General features: G+C 62.4%; 1 protein-coding gene across 1 annotated transcript in view; it reads right to left on the reverse strand.

Moving 5' to 3' along the window:
* Positions 1-16,570, reverse strand: part of COL7A1 (collagen type VII alpha 1 chain) — a 28,880-nt gene extending 12,310 nt beyond the window's left edge. Inside the window, exons 1-64 of the mRNA XM_055135576.1 lie at positions 16,486-16,570; positions 15,853-16,033; positions 15,068-15,227; positions 14,876-14,969; positions 14,642-14,803; positions 14,358-14,521; positions 14,154-14,283; positions 13,939-14,055; positions 13,695-13,841; positions 13,504-13,620; positions 13,279-13,428; positions 13,069-13,197; positions 12,439-12,582; positions 12,227-12,352; positions 12,005-12,148; positions 11,171-11,290; positions 10,889-11,032; positions 10,539-10,664; positions 10,262-10,408; positions 9,946-10,068; positions 9,512-9,658; positions 9,161-9,295; positions 8,931-9,077; positions 8,718-8,854; positions 8,318-8,444; positions 8,085-8,231; positions 7,831-7,991; positions 7,715-7,750; positions 7,610-7,636; positions 7,489-7,533; positions 7,353-7,415; positions 6,943-7,023; positions 6,829-6,864; positions 6,658-6,693; positions 6,433-6,504; positions 6,267-6,344; positions 5,893-5,919; positions 5,764-5,817; positions 5,615-5,677; positions 5,478-5,537; positions 5,341-5,376; positions 4,914-4,958; positions 4,801-4,836; positions 4,502-4,546; positions 4,390-4,425; positions 4,262-4,297; positions 3,963-3,995; positions 3,810-3,863; positions 3,673-3,732; positions 3,559-3,594; positions 3,392-3,472; positions 3,282-3,317; positions 3,078-3,122; positions 2,768-2,839; positions 2,232-2,276; positions 1,963-1,989; positions 1,733-1,762; positions 1,538-1,618; positions 1,424-1,459; positions 1,314-1,349; positions 1,157-1,237; positions 899-934; positions 469-522; positions 341-385 (exon numbers count right to left, since the gene is read on the reverse strand). Coding sequence (XP_054991551.1) covers positions 341-385; positions 469-522; positions 899-934; positions 1,157-1,237; positions 1,314-1,349; positions 1,424-1,459; positions 1,538-1,618; positions 1,733-1,762; positions 1,963-1,989; positions 2,232-2,276; positions 2,768-2,839; positions 3,078-3,122; positions 3,282-3,317; positions 3,392-3,472; positions 3,559-3,594; positions 3,673-3,732; positions 3,810-3,863; positions 3,963-3,995; positions 4,262-4,297; positions 4,390-4,425; positions 4,502-4,546; positions 4,801-4,836; positions 4,914-4,958; positions 5,341-5,376; positions 5,478-5,537; positions 5,615-5,677; positions 5,764-5,817; positions 5,893-5,919; positions 6,267-6,344; positions 6,433-6,504; positions 6,658-6,693; positions 6,829-6,864; positions 6,943-7,023; positions 7,353-7,415; positions 7,489-7,533; positions 7,610-7,636; positions 7,715-7,750; positions 7,831-7,991; positions 8,085-8,231; positions 8,318-8,444; positions 8,718-8,854; positions 8,931-9,077; positions 9,161-9,295; positions 9,512-9,658; positions 9,946-10,068; positions 10,262-10,408; positions 10,539-10,664; positions 10,889-11,032; positions 11,171-11,290; positions 12,005-12,148; positions 12,227-12,352; positions 12,439-12,582; positions 13,069-13,197; positions 13,279-13,428; positions 13,504-13,620; positions 13,695-13,841; positions 13,939-14,055; positions 14,154-14,283; positions 14,358-14,521; positions 14,642-14,803; positions 14,876-14,969; positions 15,068-15,227; positions 15,853-16,033; positions 16,486-16,570 — 5,511 coding nt within the window. The remainder of the gene's footprint in view (positions 1-340; positions 386-468; positions 523-898; positions 935-1,156; positions 1,238-1,313; positions 1,350-1,423; positions 1,460-1,537; positions 1,619-1,732; positions 1,763-1,962; positions 1,990-2,231; positions 2,277-2,767; positions 2,840-3,077; positions 3,123-3,281; positions 3,318-3,391; positions 3,473-3,558; positions 3,595-3,672; positions 3,733-3,809; positions 3,864-3,962; positions 3,996-4,261; positions 4,298-4,389; positions 4,426-4,501; positions 4,547-4,800; positions 4,837-4,913; positions 4,959-5,340; positions 5,377-5,477; positions 5,538-5,614; positions 5,678-5,763; positions 5,818-5,892; positions 5,920-6,266; positions 6,345-6,432; positions 6,505-6,657; positions 6,694-6,828; positions 6,865-6,942; positions 7,024-7,352; positions 7,416-7,488; positions 7,534-7,609; positions 7,637-7,714; positions 7,751-7,830; positions 7,992-8,084; positions 8,232-8,317; positions 8,445-8,717; positions 8,855-8,930; positions 9,078-9,160; positions 9,296-9,511; positions 9,659-9,945; positions 10,069-10,261; positions 10,409-10,538; positions 10,665-10,888; positions 11,033-11,170; positions 11,291-12,004; positions 12,149-12,226; positions 12,353-12,438; positions 12,583-13,068; positions 13,198-13,278; positions 13,429-13,503; positions 13,621-13,694; positions 13,842-13,938; positions 14,056-14,153; positions 14,284-14,357; positions 14,522-14,641; positions 14,804-14,875; positions 14,970-15,067; positions 15,228-15,852; positions 16,034-16,485) is intronic.
* Between the last annotated feature and the right edge of the window lie 250 nt (positions 16,571-16,820).

Consider the following 16,820-nt stretch of genomic DNA (forward strand, 5'->3'; position numbering starts at 1 on the left):
GGACATACAGGCAGGGCAGCATGACCCAGCAGCTGTGATTTGTCAGAACCAAATATGGGGTTCTCTCCACACCTCAACACAAGTCCTCGTGTGACCCTGAGTCCATGTCTTAGCACCTGGTGAGAATGTCTGGGGGGCAGTGGGTCCCCAAATGTTCCTGAATGTGATGTCATGCCCTTGTGTCTGTGCTGTCCACCTTCTGGGGGGACACTGTCAGCGGGGGACCTAGCATGCACTGGGATGGTGTCTGGGGTGTCTATAGCTGTTTGCACTAGATGTGCAGCTCAGAACTGCCCCGTGGGGCCCGGTAGGAGGCGGCCACACTGTGCTGGACACTCACGTTTTTCCCACTCGGGCCAGGCTTGCCGTCCTCGCCCGGCTTTCCCTGTGAAAACAGTGCAGCAGGCAGAGGTCAGGACTGGGGCGCGGGCAAAACGCAGCCAGGAGAGCCTGGAAACCTCCACTCACCGGAGCTCCCGGGGGCCCGGCGGGCCCGTGTTCTCCTCGGAGACCTGGAAGCCCCTGGGAAAAAACTTGGCTGGGATTAAGAAGGCCCCCAGCTATGCCCTAGGGTATACCCCACGCATCAGGAGGAGCCCCTGAGATCCCCCACCAGAGTAGCACCCCAATGGAAGGTTCTATTGATATCTCCTGAGGCAGAGACCTTCCATGGGTTAGAGGGGCCCCCGCTGAATCTCTCAGGGAAGAGCCCCCAAAACTTTGGAGGGGCTGAGACCCCCAAGGCAGAAAAGGCAAGAAAGTGGGACTCTGTGAGCATCTGCTGCCAGGGACAGGCCCCCTGGCAGGACGGGGTTGGATCCGCTCCCCCTCCTGCCAACCCCCGTTGTCATGCAGGACCCCAGAGCCACCCACCACCGCACCGTGCCCCCTCACTCACGTCTCTCCCTGGGTCCCCTGCTTTGCCCGTAGTACCCTAAGGAGAAACTCAAGTCAGGGAGCCAACCGTGATCGTGGGGCCAGGGGCACTGCGCACGCCACTAGCTTCTGGGAGCGGGCAGCCCACGTGGTAGGGAGCCCCACAGGTTCTGGGAAAAGACCCGGACACCCCTCAGCCAGGGCTCACCACCACCCAGGTGACCTAGGGTCATGCAAAGGAGCCAGGGAAGGGTTCCAGCAGGCAGAGACCATGACTCACAGGCAGCCCAGGGGGGCCGAGGGCTCCTGGTTTCCCATCTATCCCGCTGCGGCCATCCAGCCCAGGGGGCCCTCGATCACCCTGAAGGAGACAGAAGGGTCGGATGGGGCGGAGCCTCTGAAGCCCTGCCTGCCCCTGGGAAGGCCCCGCCCCTCACCTTCTCTCCTGTCGGACCTCGCACGCCTGGGTCCCCCTGCAAGGAACACAGTCGTATAAGATGGGGGGCAAGGGGACACTGAGGTGGCTAGGGCACAGTGCATTACTCACCTGGGGGCCAGGGGGCCCCCGAAGCCCAGCAATACCCTGAGGACAAGAGGGAGGGAGGAAGAAATCAGAGCAGGTTCTCCCAGCCCCATGGCCCGGGGGACCAGCCACACTCACCCTCTCCCCAGAGGCACCAGGAGGGCCGGGGTCACCCTTGGGTCCTCGAGGACCCTCCTGTCCACGGTCCCCAGGCTCTCCCTATGGCAGAGACAAGCTGATTGGGAGAGCAGTATGGACACAGGCAGGCCCAAGGCACACCTGTCCCCAGAACACTGTCCCAGTTCAAGGGAACACCCCACCACAGGTCAACACCTTCTCTCCAGCTCCGGGTCCTGAGTCCACCTGGGGGACATGGACAGGGAGAAGATTGGGTCAGTGAGAGGAAGTGGGGGCGGCCACGGTAAATGGGGTCAGAGGCACTAGGGGATCAGTGTGGCTCTGGGGGTGGGAGGCAGTGGAGAGGGGGAGTCCATGGGCAGGAAGAGGACACCGTGTGGAGCCAACAGGGACACCAGGGGGATCAGAGCCAGCTCAAGCCTTACCAGCCGTCCAGGGGATCCCGGGGGACCCTGGGAAAAGAAATCACTGAGGTTGACAGGAAAACCAAGATCCCAGGACAGCTCCGGTGTGTCCTGGGCTAAACCCAGCCCCCAGGCTCCCTGCAGCACCCCCAGGCCAATTCCAAGAAAGCCAGTCAGGCTGGGAAGTGACCTTCAGGGCTCCCCGCCTTCAGCTCCAGACCCCTGAAGTGGGCACTGCAAGACTGAACCCTGGAAGTCCCCATGCCCCCTGGAACACTGGCTCTACTCACCGGCTCCCCACGGTCACCCTTGGGGCCCGATGGTCCAGGACTGCCCTGCAGAAAGGGGGTCGAGGCCACTCAGTATAAATAGTGGTTTTGAGGCATTCTGCAGGCACTCTAAGGGCAGTGGCTTGGGGGGCGGGTTGTGATTAAGGGGTCCGAGGCCATGAGGGTTGGTTATGAGATTTGTGTTGCATGGCTGGGCTGACAGGATGAGGGTTTGGGAATTGGACGGTTAGTGGCTTGGAGGGTTGGGCAGACGCGCAGAGGGCAGGACACCCAGCCTTGCATGCAGGGGACCCGGGTCGAGCCCCAGCACCCCATGTCCAACAGCCCCCATGCACCCAGGCAGGAACATCTCCTGAGAGCTGCTGGGTGCGGGCCCCAAAGCAAAAACTTTCACAAAGAATAAAGCTGGGATTGGAACTCAGAGGTTATGAGTCTGCCAGGAGTGATCCCTGAGAGCAAAGCCAGGGGCAGGTATGAACCCCACACACAAAACAAAACAAAAATAAAATGGAAAAGAATTTGGGTTTAGGACTCACGTTCCGTCCATCCTCGCCGGGGTCTCCCTGGTTCCCTTTCTCACCCACAGGCCCCCGAGCTCCAGGGGCCCCCTGGGAAGAGCAGCTGGTCTGAAACAGCCCCTCCCAGCATCCCGCAGCTCCCCCAGACTCCCCTACCACTGCAGGCTTTCCAGCACCCCCAAACATCTCATCTTAAGTTTCCATTTGCTCTGTGCTTCCCTCCAGACTCCCCTGTCACCATTCCCCCTTCAGAGCTCCCTGTCACCTCTGTGCCCCCTGCCATAGGCCTCCCCCCGCCCCGTGCCCTGCTACCACCCTCCAGACTCACCCGCAGGCCCCGCTCGCCGGCCTTTCCAGGCAGACCTGGTTCGCCCTAGGGAAGGGGAGCCTGGGTGAGTGCGGGAGAGGGACACGGGAGCCCAGGCACCAGCTGGACAGCTCAGGGTGATGATAGGGGGGTCTGGGGGACCCCCACCCACTGGGGCCACCACTCAAAGGCAAGGGTGAGAAAGCACAGTGGGAAGGAGCTCACCGGGGGCCCCTCGTCACCCTTCTCTCCACCTTCACCCTGTGAGACACGAGTGTCAGCCCAGGTCGCGGGCGTGGCCAGGAAAGCAGCCCCCCAGGGCCCCGTGTGCTTACATCTCGTCCTCGGGGACCCACGGGTCCTGGGGCGCCAGGCCGCCCAGGGTCTCCCTTCTCTCCAGGAGCGCCTGAGTCCCCCTGTATAGGAGGCAAGAGTGAGGCTCATCCCCTGGAAGGAGGGGACCCCAGAAACCTGGGAACTCGCCCGGCTCACAGGTACTCACCGGGGGGCCTGTTCTGCCAGTGAGGCCAATGGGACCCTGCAGGGCATGGGAGGAGCAGCACTTCAGTTGGGGCGCCCTCCCTCATGCTGCCCAGTTCCCATCCCAAATGCTCACCCGGTCTCCAGGCTCTCCCTTAGGGCCAGGGTCTCCAGGAAGCGCCAGCCCGGGTGGGCCCTGTGGGTGGCAGGTCGGGGGTCAGGGACCACAGCTCCCACCCGCTCCCTCTCTCCCCCCACTGCCCCACTACTCACCCGCTCCCCTTTGACTCCAGCAGCTCCTCTGGGTCCAGTGCTCCCCATGTCTCCCTGGAGGGGACAAAGAACCCTCCAGAACAGCCCCAGGCCCCTCTCTGGAGGCACTGACCCTGCCCCCAGTCCTGAAGCCCTCCCTGCCATCACACGCACCTTCTCTCCCTTGGCTCCTGCACCACCGGGTCCCTGAGAACAAACAGGACAGACGCAGCTTGGCCCCGAGGGACCTCAGCATGGCAGGGGCTGGGGTTACAGAGAATGAGGTGGGGGGACCCCAAGAGGTCCTCACTGGCTGGATGTCCCAGGTCCCCACTGGGAGCAGGGCCGGGGACACAGAGCTTCTGACCTGCTTCCGTGGGACCGTGGCAGACACAGAGCCTGAACCAGCCTCGGCTTCCCAGGTGCTGGGTCCCAGGAGGGCCTGGCTCTGCTCACTGCCCCTCCCCACTCACCACTGCGGCAGGCTCCCCGGGGCGACCAGGCTCCCCCTGTGGAGAATGCATGGGGGCCAGGTGGACTCCGAAGTCCTGGGTCCCACCTGTCCCCGCCACTGGCACCAGGGAGAACCCAGAGAACCCACCTTCTCTCCCCGGCGGCCGGCGGGTCCTGCTGGGCCCTGCACACGGAGACACGGTGAGTCCAGGGTAGAGGGCCACATGCTGGCCCTGCTCTCGTGCCCACTCTGTGCTCACCTCAGGACCCTCAACTCCGGGACGTCCAGCCATTCCTGGCAGCCCCTGGGGAATAGAGGAGCGGCCATTCTGACCCCAGAACAAGCAGGGAACATGGCTCAAAGGGCCTTGAGACCAGGGAGGATGGGGTACAGGGACAGGACAGAGACCAGCCCAGTATGGACACTTGCCCATGGGTCAGTCACAGCGGGTGTCTGAGGTGAAGGGTTAGGGCCAGAAAGTGAGGAGGGGAGCAGGGAGGGGGCGTGAGGGCAAGACATCTGGACTAGGACGGGGTGCTGCTGGGTCAGTAGGCTCACCTGGGGTCCCACTGGGCCAGGGGATCCACGTTCACCCTGATAAGAAAAATAGACCAGAGTCAAGCCAGACCCCCTGGGGTGCTGAAGAGTTCTCCAGTCCCCACCTCACTCACCTTCTCTCCAGTCTCACCCACTGTCCCTGGAGGACCCTGTTCACCCTGGGGGGAGGGAGGGAGAGAGGCCTTAGCCGTTAACCCCAGACAAGATGCCCCACCTCCCCATTCCTCCTCTGAAACCATAACCTTTCACCTGGAGGAACCCCATCACCTGTCCACGGGCTCCACCTAAATCTTTTGTTTTTTTTTTTTGCTTTTTGGGTCACACCCGGACATGCACAGGGGTTGCTCCTGGCTCTGCACTCAGGAATTAACCCTGGCGGTGCTCAGGGGACCATATGGGATGCTGGGAATCGAACCCGGGTCTGCCGCGTGCAAGGCAAACGCCCTACCCGCTGTGCTATTGCTCCAGCCCCATCCACCTAAATCTTATAGGAAGCCCAGGGTCACCCACATGCCCGACCCCTCCTAAAATGGCACTTACTTTGGGGCCAACATCTCCCGGAGGTCCCCGCAGGCCCTGGAAGGATGGGTTAGGGGTTCGGAGATGTGGGTTTAGACACAGGGACGGGGAGAGGCTGGTGCTGAGGGTCTGGGCAGGGGCTCTGGCCCCTCACTTACCCGCTGTCCCGGGCTTCCAGGCTGCCCGGGGAGGCCTGGGTCTCCATCCTCACAGTCGCCCTAAAGGAGGAGACGGTGGCAGTGCTTCTCCCGGCGCCCAGAGCCTCCCCACTAAGGCACACAGAGCTTGGGCCTACCTTTTCTCCTTTCTCTCCAGAGCGGCCAGCTGGGCCTTGGGGTCCGGGACTTCCAGGCAGACCCTAGGGATAAGCCAGGGAAACATGAGCCCCCAAGATGTGAGCCCAGCAGTGCCCACTCTTCACAGCCCTGAGCCCACGGTCCCTACCGGCAGCCCGGGCTCGCCAGTGGCCGTCCCACCAACACCAGGTCCAGGGGGGCCCTGGGAGAGAAGCAAGTCAGGGTGGTTGGGGAGTCAGGATCCAGGCCGGTCCCAGGGCCCCTGTCCCTCACTTACCCGTTCCCCACGATCACCTTTGTCACCCTAGAAGATAGATCAGGACCCTATCACTTGGACAGCACCTCCACTCCCCAGGTACCAGCAGGAATGAGGGTAATGAGGTCAAAGTGCATTATGAGGGTGAGGGCAGAAGGCCCAGACCATCCCTTCTGGGGGCAGTAGGCATACCCAGAGGTGCTGGGGGACACTGCAGCACCAGGGATTGAGCCTGGGGCTCTGGCATGCATGCCGGCACCCTGAGCCAGCTCTCAGAGCTAAGGAGACTTGGGTGGGCTCAAGGAGTCACATGGGCACAGAGCAACCGGAAGGGATGATGTGGGGTCAGAGGGGATCACAGGGAGGACTTGAAATCATGGGGCACATGCTGTCACCTTCAAGGCTGTGCCAGGAAATCCAGGGGCACCCCGGGGTCCTGGGTCCCCCGGTGGGCCACGAGATCCTGGGGGCCCCTGATGAAGAAGAGGAAGATAAGGTGAGCCCCATACACCTCGATTCTCACATGCTGGTTCCTCCCGAATCAGACAGCCCCAAACCTACCATTGGTCCAGGCTCCCCTTTCCGTCCAGGGAGCCCTGGGCCGTCGACCCTGGAGACTTGCCCAGGCTCTCCCTGCAGGGACAGAGCAGAGGCAGGACTCAGAGTGCAGAGTCTCAGGATGGGACGTGGCCCTAGAGGAGGCCCCAGTTCCAAGCCCTCCGAGTCTGTGCGGAGAGCGGCCTGGGATGCCCCAGTCCCGCCTGGTCGCCACCCTCAGTCACTTACCGGCTCCCCCTTCGGGCCACGAGGCCCTCGCTCTCCCTGAGGACAAAAACACAATGATACATGGGCTCAGGGGGAGTCCTTGTGGGCCCACACTCTCCCCACAACACCCAGGGGCCCTCACCCTCTGGACGAAACTAGAGGAAGTTATAAAGAAGAGATAAAGCAACTCACAGGTTCTCCTTGAGGGCCAGGCCGCCCCGGAGAGCCCTGAAAATGAAGCCAGAGTCAGGAGGTGTCTGCCGAGCCCGCACCCCAGCAAACACGGCCAGGGTAAGGCTCACTCACCTTCAGGCCAGGCAGGCCAGGGGAGCCGGGTGTCCCAGCGTGGCCGGGCCGGCCTGGAGGCCCCTCTGCTCCAGGAAAGCCCTGAGAGAGGAGACACAGAGAGAGGTCCAGACCTGCCTGTTGGCTGGAGGAGCCAGAACATTCCTCTGTCCTCACACTACAGGCCTCAGAGCAGTGGGCCACTGCTGGACAGCACTGGACCCCTCTAACCAGGGCACCAGATTCAGACTGGGGTTGTGGACCGCACTCCTTCCCGCCTGCCCCAGTCTCTGTCCCCCACCCCCAGCCCTGAGGCTGCCGAGAAACCCAGGACTCTGGCTCTGCCTTCCCCTCGTTTGCTCTTGGAGCTTCTTCCTCAGACCCCTGTGGAAACTTCCAGAGAGGCAAAGGGAACTTCAGGGAACACTCACCCTTTCTCCCTTGGCAGTGATACTTCCAGGGGGCCCCGGGGGCCCAGGAGCACCTGTCCTACCCTGGGAGGAGACAGCAGGTGAGGGGGTCACCAGCCAGTCAGGGCATGGAGGCCAGGGCTGGGAAGACACTCACCGGGGGACCGGGGGGGCCAGGAATCCCAGCTTGTCCTTTCAGACCCTAGAAAGTAGTGAAGGGTGAGCCAGGGCTGCAGTGACCCAAAACTCCTTCCTCCACCCTCAACAGGGCCACTCACCATCTTTCCAGGCTCCCCCTTCGGCCCCTGGGGGGAAAAATGTGGACATGAGTGTAAAGGACAGTCCCAGGGTGCCCCCCCCCACCCGCCCCAACACACACTCACCATTGGACAATGCACGGAGCAAGGTTCTGGCCGTGGCTGTGGACAGAACACCTTGAGACTCAAGAGCCCACAGCACCCCTCATCCCCACCATCTAGGCCCCCGGCCTCCTCCAAACCTGAGTGGTCATGGCTATCTGACACAGGGCAGCTGCCAGGCCACTGACTGCCTGGTCCAAGCTTGGTCCATCGTCCACAGCAAAGAAGGTCTGGACTGAGTCCATGTGGCGCAGCTGCTCCGGGTCAGCTCCCGCCAGACCCAGTATCACCACTCGGAGCCCTAAGGAAGGGTCACCAAGCCATGCGACAGCCCTGCTGGAGCCAGCCATGCCCCTCCCCCCAACACACACACAGTCCCAGGCCTCCTCCTCACCAGCAGCCTGAGCCTCACTGATGTGGTGTGAGATTTCACCACGCAAGGGCTCATCCACCAACAGGACCATCACCCCTGGCACATGCCGGCGGCGGCCGGGAGCGTCTGGTGCCAACAGGTACCTGTGAGCTGAGCCCACAGCCGTGCCTGGGGAAGGTCACATCAGAAGTCAGGGCCGCCAAGTTCCACGGTTCCTGGAAGCCCCCAGCGTCCTTGTTGATGGCTGTGCTTACCCACACTGCTCCCACTCGGGTCGGTGTAGGGGATGTTGCGGATCTTCTGCAGTAAGACCCCAGAGTCACGGGAGCTGTTCAGCGGAAACAGGGGTGCAGCACGATGGTTGTAGGACAGGAGGCCAACCTAGGGGGCACACAGGGACTGAAGAGAGGGAACATAAAGCCCAGGGGGTGATGGGGTCCCAGGGATGTGTCCCTAGATCTGATCAATTAGGGGAGCAGCAGAAAGTGTAGGAGGGGAGCCAGCCATAGGGAGAGGGAGCTGGAACCAGGGAAGGGCCGGGGCGGGGGGCGGTGCAGGAGCAAAGGTGGGAAAGGGCAGTGGCGGAAGGGGTGTAAGCCTGGGATAGGGAAGGGCAGGGAAAGGTAGGGGCTGAGCTGCTGCCTTGAGCCCAACCTGGACCCCCTGTGGCCCAAGAGGCCCCAGGGCAGCCACCAGACGCTCCAGGGCTCGCCTCACAGCCCCGGCGCGGTGAGCGTTGTCACGGGTGGTGTGCAGCAGGAACGCCACATCCAGCAGGCCCTGGGCACACACTGCGGGAGAGGCAGAGTGACTGGCAGGCACAGCCAGCCCAGCTCCCCCTGCAGGCCCTTGGCGGCATCCCCAGACCTGTGTTCTGGGTGACAGAGGCCTCGGGACCCCGCACACCCTCGCGGATGGGTGTCAGGGAGAAGCTGTAGGAGACACCGGGCTGGAGCCCAGTCACCCGCTGGGAGCTGGTTGTCCCCGAGAGTGTCTGCGAGCCCCCAGGCAGTTCTGTGAAGGATAACAAGCTGTCAGCCAGGAGACCCTCTGTGGAGCCCCCGCTTCCAGTGCACCTCCACACGACCTCCCGTCACCTTGGCCGGGGCCTCGCATGGGACGCCAGGACAGGATATAGCTGGATGCCCCAGACACTGGGGTCCAGGTCAGAGTCACGGAGTCAATGGCTCTTTCCACCACATGTAGTTCAGTGCTTGCGGCCCAAGGTGACTCTGGAGAAATAAAAGAGCAGGAATCAGAGCCTAAAACCCAAAGGGAAAGGATAGCTTGGGGCAGGTCCATCTTAGGGATGTAGGTGCCAACAGCGATGATGGTGGGAACACCCCAGTATCGGGAGTGGCAGGGGGAGATGTCTCTCGGGGTGCTGGAGGACAGGACACTGCAGGGCAAAGGAATAAAGCAGGCAAGGACAGGACCTCTGCGCTCACCAGTATGTGCAGTCGCTTCCGACGAAGGACCCTCTCCAGCCGGCCCGAGCACACTCAGCCGCAGGTGGTATCGGGTCCCCGGCTCCAACCCGTCCAGTTCATAGCTGCTGAGCTCTGGCCCCAACACCCGAGACTGCTCACGGCCTCCTGCAACAGGCATGGGGGTGTGTGGTAAGCACTGGGGGCTCCAACTGGCACCCATGTCCCCCCCAACTCACAGCCTCCACCTCCCTTACTGTGATGACCATCTTCACTAATATTCCCTGTTCTGGCTGACCCTGCCCACCTGACTGCCCTTCACCGATTCCACCCACCTCCTGGATCGATCCCATAGACCCCCCACATTGGCTGACCCTATCTACTCTCACTGACTTCGCCCACCACACCCCTCCCTCTATGCCCCAGCCCTAAATCCGTCCTGGGACACCACTCACCCTCGGGCCGCCAACGCAGGCGGAAGCCGAGTGCACCGGGGACTGGTTGCCAGCGCAGCCTCAGCGAGTGAGGCCCTCGCTGCACTACGTGAAGGGTCTCCAGGGTGGGCGGAGCCTCAGGTGCTGGGGAGAAGAGCTCCTGGTCAGGGAAGCCCCGCCCCATGATCCCTACACCAATCCCAGATCGCACCTGCAACACACCCCGCCCCCAAACGCCACTTCCTACCAATCCCTGGCCCCTCTTCCAATTTCAACTGCAACCCGCCCTGAAACTGCTCAGGTCACCATGTCAAGGATCGCCCCAAGCTCGGCCTACGCGTGGTGACGACAATGGAGACAGGTGCGCCTTCTCGGTCCCCAACAAGCGCCGTCACTCGCACAGAGTAGCTGACTCCTCCTTCCAGGCCCCGAATCTCTGCCGACTCCGTGTCTCCGGGGAGTATCTTGTGTCTCACAGGACCACCTGGCCAGGATGGGCATGGGGAAGAGTCAGAGATGGGGGTGGCTGAGTGGAGGGGGCATTCCCAAACAGGAAGTGGGGTCTCAGACAGCAAGTGGGGGTCTCAGACAAGAGTGGGGTCATGGAATCATACCCTCGCTCTGGCCCCAGGCCAGTCTGTAGGCGGTGGCTCCAGTGACCCCCACCCAGGTGACTCGAAGAACATCGCTGGAAGCATTGAGAATCTGGAGCTTGGACACACTGCCCACCCTATCAGGGTCTGAGAACAGACGTGGAAGAAGGGGTCAGGGGCCACTGCAAGACTAGCCCAGAGCAGGCTGACCACTGAGGCATGGTTCTAGCAGAAGAGGTCAGGCAAAGTAAGTGTGGACAGGAGGACAGAAGGACCTCAGGGTGGGCAGCATGGGGCAGCCAAGGAAGATTCAATGGGGTGTTAGTGTGTGATAATGAGATGTGGTTGGCAGTTGTCCGGGTCTCACTCACCAGTCCTGACAACCACAGAGGCAGGGGTCCCATCAGCACCAGCCGCATGAGCCCTCACGCTCACTGTGTACTCAGTATTTGGCTCCAGTCCATCCAGATCAGCTACTGTGGCTTCCCCGGAAACCAACTGGGATCTCTCTGGGCCTGAGGGTGGGAAAGGGGGCAGCTCCAGCCACACTCTGCTCCCCAACCCCCTCCTGGACCCCTAAGCACTTATTCCATCCAGACCTAGTCTCTACAACCTCCAAACCTCTGTTCCTGTCCAAAACCCCTGGTCCGCACCATGGTCTGAGTGCCAGGAAATCCTGTATCCTGTGGCACCCGGAACCCTGTTCCAGGCGATGGTGACAGATGAGCTGCTGGTGCGAGTGACATGGACGGTCCTCACTGGGCCCAGGGGGTCTGGAGGGAGAGGCAAGGGGGATTCTGATGAAGGAGGCAGTTGAAGGGTCTAATGGAGAAGGCGGGGTCATCTCAGGGAAGGGGAGATGGGAGTCTAGCAGGAGGCAAGGATCTCAGAGAGGAGGCCATGAGTGAGTCAGATATGGGAAGCAGTGAGGGTCCCAACAGAGGGATGTGATATAAGGTGGTAAATGACAGGAACCTGAGAGGGGAAAATGCAAAGGAGAAGACAGAAGATTCTAAAGGAGAGTAGGAGAAAGCATCCCTCTGAGACTTGGTTCAACAGAAAAGGGCGGGAGAGCCTGAGAAATTAGGTGGTGGAAATTCAAGGGCAATGATAGTGGGGTGTCAGGGGAGAGGCAGAGGAATCTAAGGAAGCTGGGGGCGTAGGCCAAAGAGCAACTATCGTGTGTGTTTCTTAGTACCGCCTGCACGGCACTTGCCTTCTCTGTGACTGACTCGGGTCTGATATCCTGGCACTCCATATGGTCCCCTGAGCTCACTAGGAGTGATCACTAAACACTGAGCAGGGATAAGCCTGAGTACAATAGGGTGTGGCCCGCCACAAAAAAAGGAAGGTAAGGGCTTAAGCGGGGGCAGGGGTGACAGAAGTGGAGGATGGGCTCTGAGGGAGCAGCAGGGGTCTAGAGAGGGTGGGCCTGGAGGTCTGCAGGAGCACCAGAGGACATCATGGGGCTGAGGCCAGTCCCTGACCAGTTCGAGCGGTGATGACTGCAGGGGACCCCTCTTCTCTCCCTCGCAGTGCCGACACAGCCACCTGGTAGGAGGTTCCAGGCCGTAGCCCCACAATGTCCATGCTGGTAGATTCTGAGGACAGCGTCTGGCTGGACACAGCACCTAGGACAGAGCAAGTGTTGGCTTAGCTCTTGCCTGTCCCCTCAGTCCTCCACCCTCCTCCCCCACATCCCAACGGACCATCACTTGTCCTCCAAGTAACCCGAAATCCACTGGCTCCGGGCACAGACCCCCAGGCCACCCTCACTCTGGTTGCGTCTGATGCCACGACCCTCAGCCCTGGGACAGCAAGTGGGGTTTCCAGTTCTACAGGTGAAGACAGAGGTCAAGGGTCAAGAGCAGGACTAGTGTGAGCCAGGTGGCTGTCTCCTAAACCCCCTGGCAGCGCTCACCACGGTGAACAGTGAGGACGCCAGCACTGCCTTCTCGGGTGCCCACTCGCGCGGACACGCGCACCGTGTAGGTGGGCCCAGCCCACGAGTCATCCCATTCCAGGTTTGTTTGTCTCCCAGAAAGCACCTGGGTCCGCTCGATCCCTAGGGACAAGGCAAGCACAGTGACAGAGGGATGTGGCCATGTGGCTAGCCACTGATGGGAGCATGGCAGGGTCAGTGATGGCAATTCATGTACAGTGGAGAGGGTGAGGGGTGAGGACAGGTGCAACGAAGCACGGGGTCACAAAGGTCGACGTTGAACAGAGACCCGAGGTAACGGGTGAGTGGACAGCAAGGTGAGTCGGCAAATCACAGACAGTGACATGAGTGGAGACACAGACAGTGGCCACTGCTAGGGTGATAGGAGAGAAGTGAGTGAACCTGTGGTTGTGGTAAACCATCAAGCAGGGCTGTGGGCAGAGCAGACAGGCCCCGTGTGCTCAGGGCCATCTGTGGAAGCAGCAGGACAGAGAGAGGTAAAGAGGCCATAGGAATGCAGGGGTAGAGAGATGGGATAAAGATGCAATCAGCCCCTGAGGGTTGGAACTTGCGTGTGCGTGTCGGGGGTGCTGGCTGTGTCCACCTCACCCTGGGCGCTGCGTACTGTGACACGGTACTCAGTGGCACCAGGAACCGGGCTCCAGGACATTTGCACCCGCCGCCCAGGCAGCTTGGTGGCCTGTAGATCTGTCACAGGGCCCACGGGCATCTCTGGCCCTGTGGGATAGGCAACATGAGAGGGTATATGGGGGTCCCCATGGCTTCCCCCCTCATGAGGCCAGCCCATAGCGGGCTCACCTGTCGGGACCACGGTGACAGGTGTGGCCACCTCGTGCCCCTCCAGCAGAGCATAGAGCTTGAGGTGATACTTGGTATTGGGCTGCAGACCATCCAACTGGTGGTGGGTCACATCCGAGGACAGCAGCACCTTGTGTGATGACTCCATGTCTGCAAGGTGACAGGGCCAGTCATCGGAAACCAACCATGCCCCCATTTTCCCACCAAGCCCCAAGATCCACTGACCACTCTCAGGCTGCCACTCCAGCCGGTAGCCGCGGGCCTTGGGCACTGAGTTCCAGGACAGAAGGATGGAGGTAGGGCCCAGGATGACCGCACGCAGGGTCTGCTCCAGAGAAGCATCTGCCCAGGGCACAGGAGACATCAGTGACCCTTGTGCCCTATCCTCCCGCCCTGTCTAAAGAAACCTTCCTTACCGGTGCGGGCCGTCAGGGAGGTGGTAGGGCCCTCAGTATGGTCAGTCAGGATGCTGACAGTCACCTCATAGTCCGTACCAGGCTCTAGGCCGCTTAGTAACACTGACCACTGCCCGGGGCCCAGATCCTGCTGCTGTGCGGCCCCACCTGTGGGGTACGAAGTGGGCTCAGTGGACTGAGGACTGGGCCACCTCAGGACCCTACAGCCCTGCCCAGGGCTCCCCTCAGCGGCCCCCTCACTCACCAGTGAGCGCACGCCATGTCACACGGTAGCCGGTGGCACCTGGCACACTCCGCCAGGCCACCAGGAGGCTGTGGGCTGTGGAGTTCTGGATGGCCAGCTCTGGCCCCTCCAGGGCAGCTGGGGAAAGATCCCACCGGGGAGCAGTGGGGTCAGGTCAGGAGTGGGGCAGTGACAGGCGGAGGGGGAGACGGGGCAGGGTCAGTGGCGCTACTCACTGGTCCGAGCTGTCCCGCTCACGGCCTCCCCGATGCTGTTGGCATAGAGGGCTGTGACAGTCACTTGGTATTCGGTCAGCGGCCGAAGGCCCTGCAGCCGCACACTAGTCTCTTCAGCGGAGACACTCACCTGCCAGGGTCAGAGGTCAACTCACCTTGCCCACCTGAGTCCCCCACCCTCTCCGCCAGGCCCCACGTCCTCACCTCCCGCCGCTCGCTGGGCAGAGGCTGTCCCAGTCCAGTCAGAGGCGTGTACTGGACCTTATAGCCCGTCACAGGGCCACTGGCCGCTGTCCACTGGACTCGCAGGGATTGGCCACCGGGCTCTGACAGCACCAGGTCTCGGGGACCAGAGGTTGAGCCATCGGCTGGGAAAGGGGGTTCAGGTGGGGTGAAGGGTCAAGAGCGCACGGGTGCACTGCCGGAGCAGGTGCAAGGTAGAGGGTTGGGGTATCAGGGGTGCAGCCCACAAGCAGGCAGGCACTCACGGGGCAGGGCCACTGGCACGCCACCAGCTGTTGTACACACTCTCCGGGAAATGAGGGGCAGGAGCGTCCTCAAGATGCTGAAGTCGTTGACGAAGAAGAAGAAATCGCTGGTGGGCTGGGAGGCCACTCGCTTCAGCTCCTCAGGGTCGGCATTCTTGATGCCTGAGGGCAAGTCCTGTCAGCTCCGAGTTCCACACACTGGCCTGGCCCACCTGTCACCAGCTGGGCACTCACCCACCGCGAACAGCTTGACACCCTGTCCCTTGAGCCTCTGGGCGGCAGAGTCCACGAGGTCCTGGGACCTGCCATCTGTGACAAGGATGCAGACCTGGGCCGGCAGGGACTCAGGTCAGTGCAGCCTGGGGGCAGCAGGGGTTCCTGGAGAGTGTGTGTAGGGGGGGCAGGGCGGGGGGGGGGGACAGTCACCTTGGGAACACCAGGGCGGGCCAGCTGGGGCAAGAAAATCTCCTCAGCCACATGCAGAATGGCAGCCCCTGTGCGTGTGTTGCCCCCCTTGTAGCTGAGCTCCCTGATGGCGCGCGTCACGTCCACTCCTGAACCCAGGGCATCCAGGCCAAACTCTGTCCTGTGACAAAAAGAAGGTGCAAGCAACATGGGACAGGGCCGGGTCCCCAAGAGGCCTCCAGGGAACAGGCAGTGAGTATCCTTGAGAGTCCTCTGGGTTGTCTGAGGCCCCCAAGTTAACTACCCTCTCAGTCTGCCCTCAGGGATCACCCCTAGTGCAGCTCTGGGGACACGCAGGGTGCCGGGGGTTGAATCTGTGTCAGCTGTGCAAGTCAAGTGTCCTACCCTCAGGGACTGCCTCTGCCCTGCCTATGGCTGTGCCCACCACAGGGAAGCGTCACAGTCTGGGTGAGATTGGGGTGCAGCATGTCTGGCACTTAATCATGGAAGAAGGAAGGCCCGGTTGTGAAGGGAGGTGGACATTGGCCAGACAGGGAGGCCCCTGGTGAGTGCACAGGCTGAGGGCTCAGGAGGCTGGAACATGGGGAGCACAGAAGGATAGGGCACCTGAGGTTCCTGCAGCACCCCTCCCTGTCACAGTGAGTGAGGCCCTCCCTGTGCCCACCTAACTCTACCTCCAGACTCTGCCTGACTGCAGAGGAAGTGGTGGGCATGTGAGGGCCGAGCTCCCCATTCAGCAGTGGGGTTCTGGTGGGCTGACCGGGTCTCTGGGGCCCCCCACTCACCGTGGGTCGTCGCTGTACTGCACTGCGGCGAAGCGCACCCCCTGAGCGCTGGCCGCCCCTAAGAAGGGCAGCACCAGCCCCTCCAGGAAGCCGCGCACTTCGCGGAAGTTGCTGCGGCCGATGGACGAGGAGCCGTCGAGCAGGAACACGATGTCCGCGGCGTAGAGGCGCGTGCAGGTCACTGGGGCGAGCGGGAAAGGTGGGCGCCTCTTCTCTGAGGCCAGCCCCCCGCCCCGCCCCGGGGTCCCACGGGCTGGGGGTCGGGGGCGGGGAACCCGCCAAGCCGGCTGCGGCGCGCACGTCTGGGGCTGCCAGGAGGCAGAGCACCCTCTCCTGCCCACACTGGAGGGACGAGATTGTCGCCAGCGCGGGTGTGGACCTGGGACTAAGTTGGCCTGGCGGGATCGGTGCCGGGTGACAGAGCTGGGGCGCCGCGAGCATATAGGAACCAGAACCGGGTTCTGGAAAGGTTCGGAGCGGTTTGGAGGCGACAGCGAGCGCCCCGGAGGATCTGGGGTGAGTTGGGGGGGGGGGACGAGGGGAGGTGGCGGGGACTGGGGAGAAGCTCAGGGGAGCCGCGGGGCACGCGGCGCAGAGAGAGTCCGGGTTGGGGTCCTTCTCAGCCATGCCCACCTCTGTCCGGGTGCTGGGCCCGCGCGCTGGGCGCCCCTGCCAGGATCCCCGCGCAGAGCGCGGCCACCAGGAGCCGCAGCCTCATCCTGCATGCAGGGACCGGTCAGAGCCCCGCGCCTCTGTCCTTGGGCACTGCCAGCTCCCACCCCAGACCCGACCTTGCCTGCGCGCGTCCGCCGGCTCCTGCAGCCGCCGCTGCAGCCCCCGCCGCCACCGCCAAGAAAAGTCCCGGGTCCCTGGGGGCGGAGCCGCGGGCGGGGACCCAGGCGGACGCCCCCGCCCACCGTCCCAGAGGTCGCCACCCCCGCCCTGTGATCTGACTTCACTTAAAATGT

Source organism: Sorex araneus, chromosome 4 (assembly GCF_027595985.1).
Source record: "Sorex araneus isolate mSorAra2 chromosome 4, mSorAra2.pri, whole genome shotgun sequence".
NCBI classification, from domain to species: Eukaryota; Metazoa; Chordata; class Mammalia; order Eulipotyphla; family Soricidae; genus Sorex; species Sorex araneus.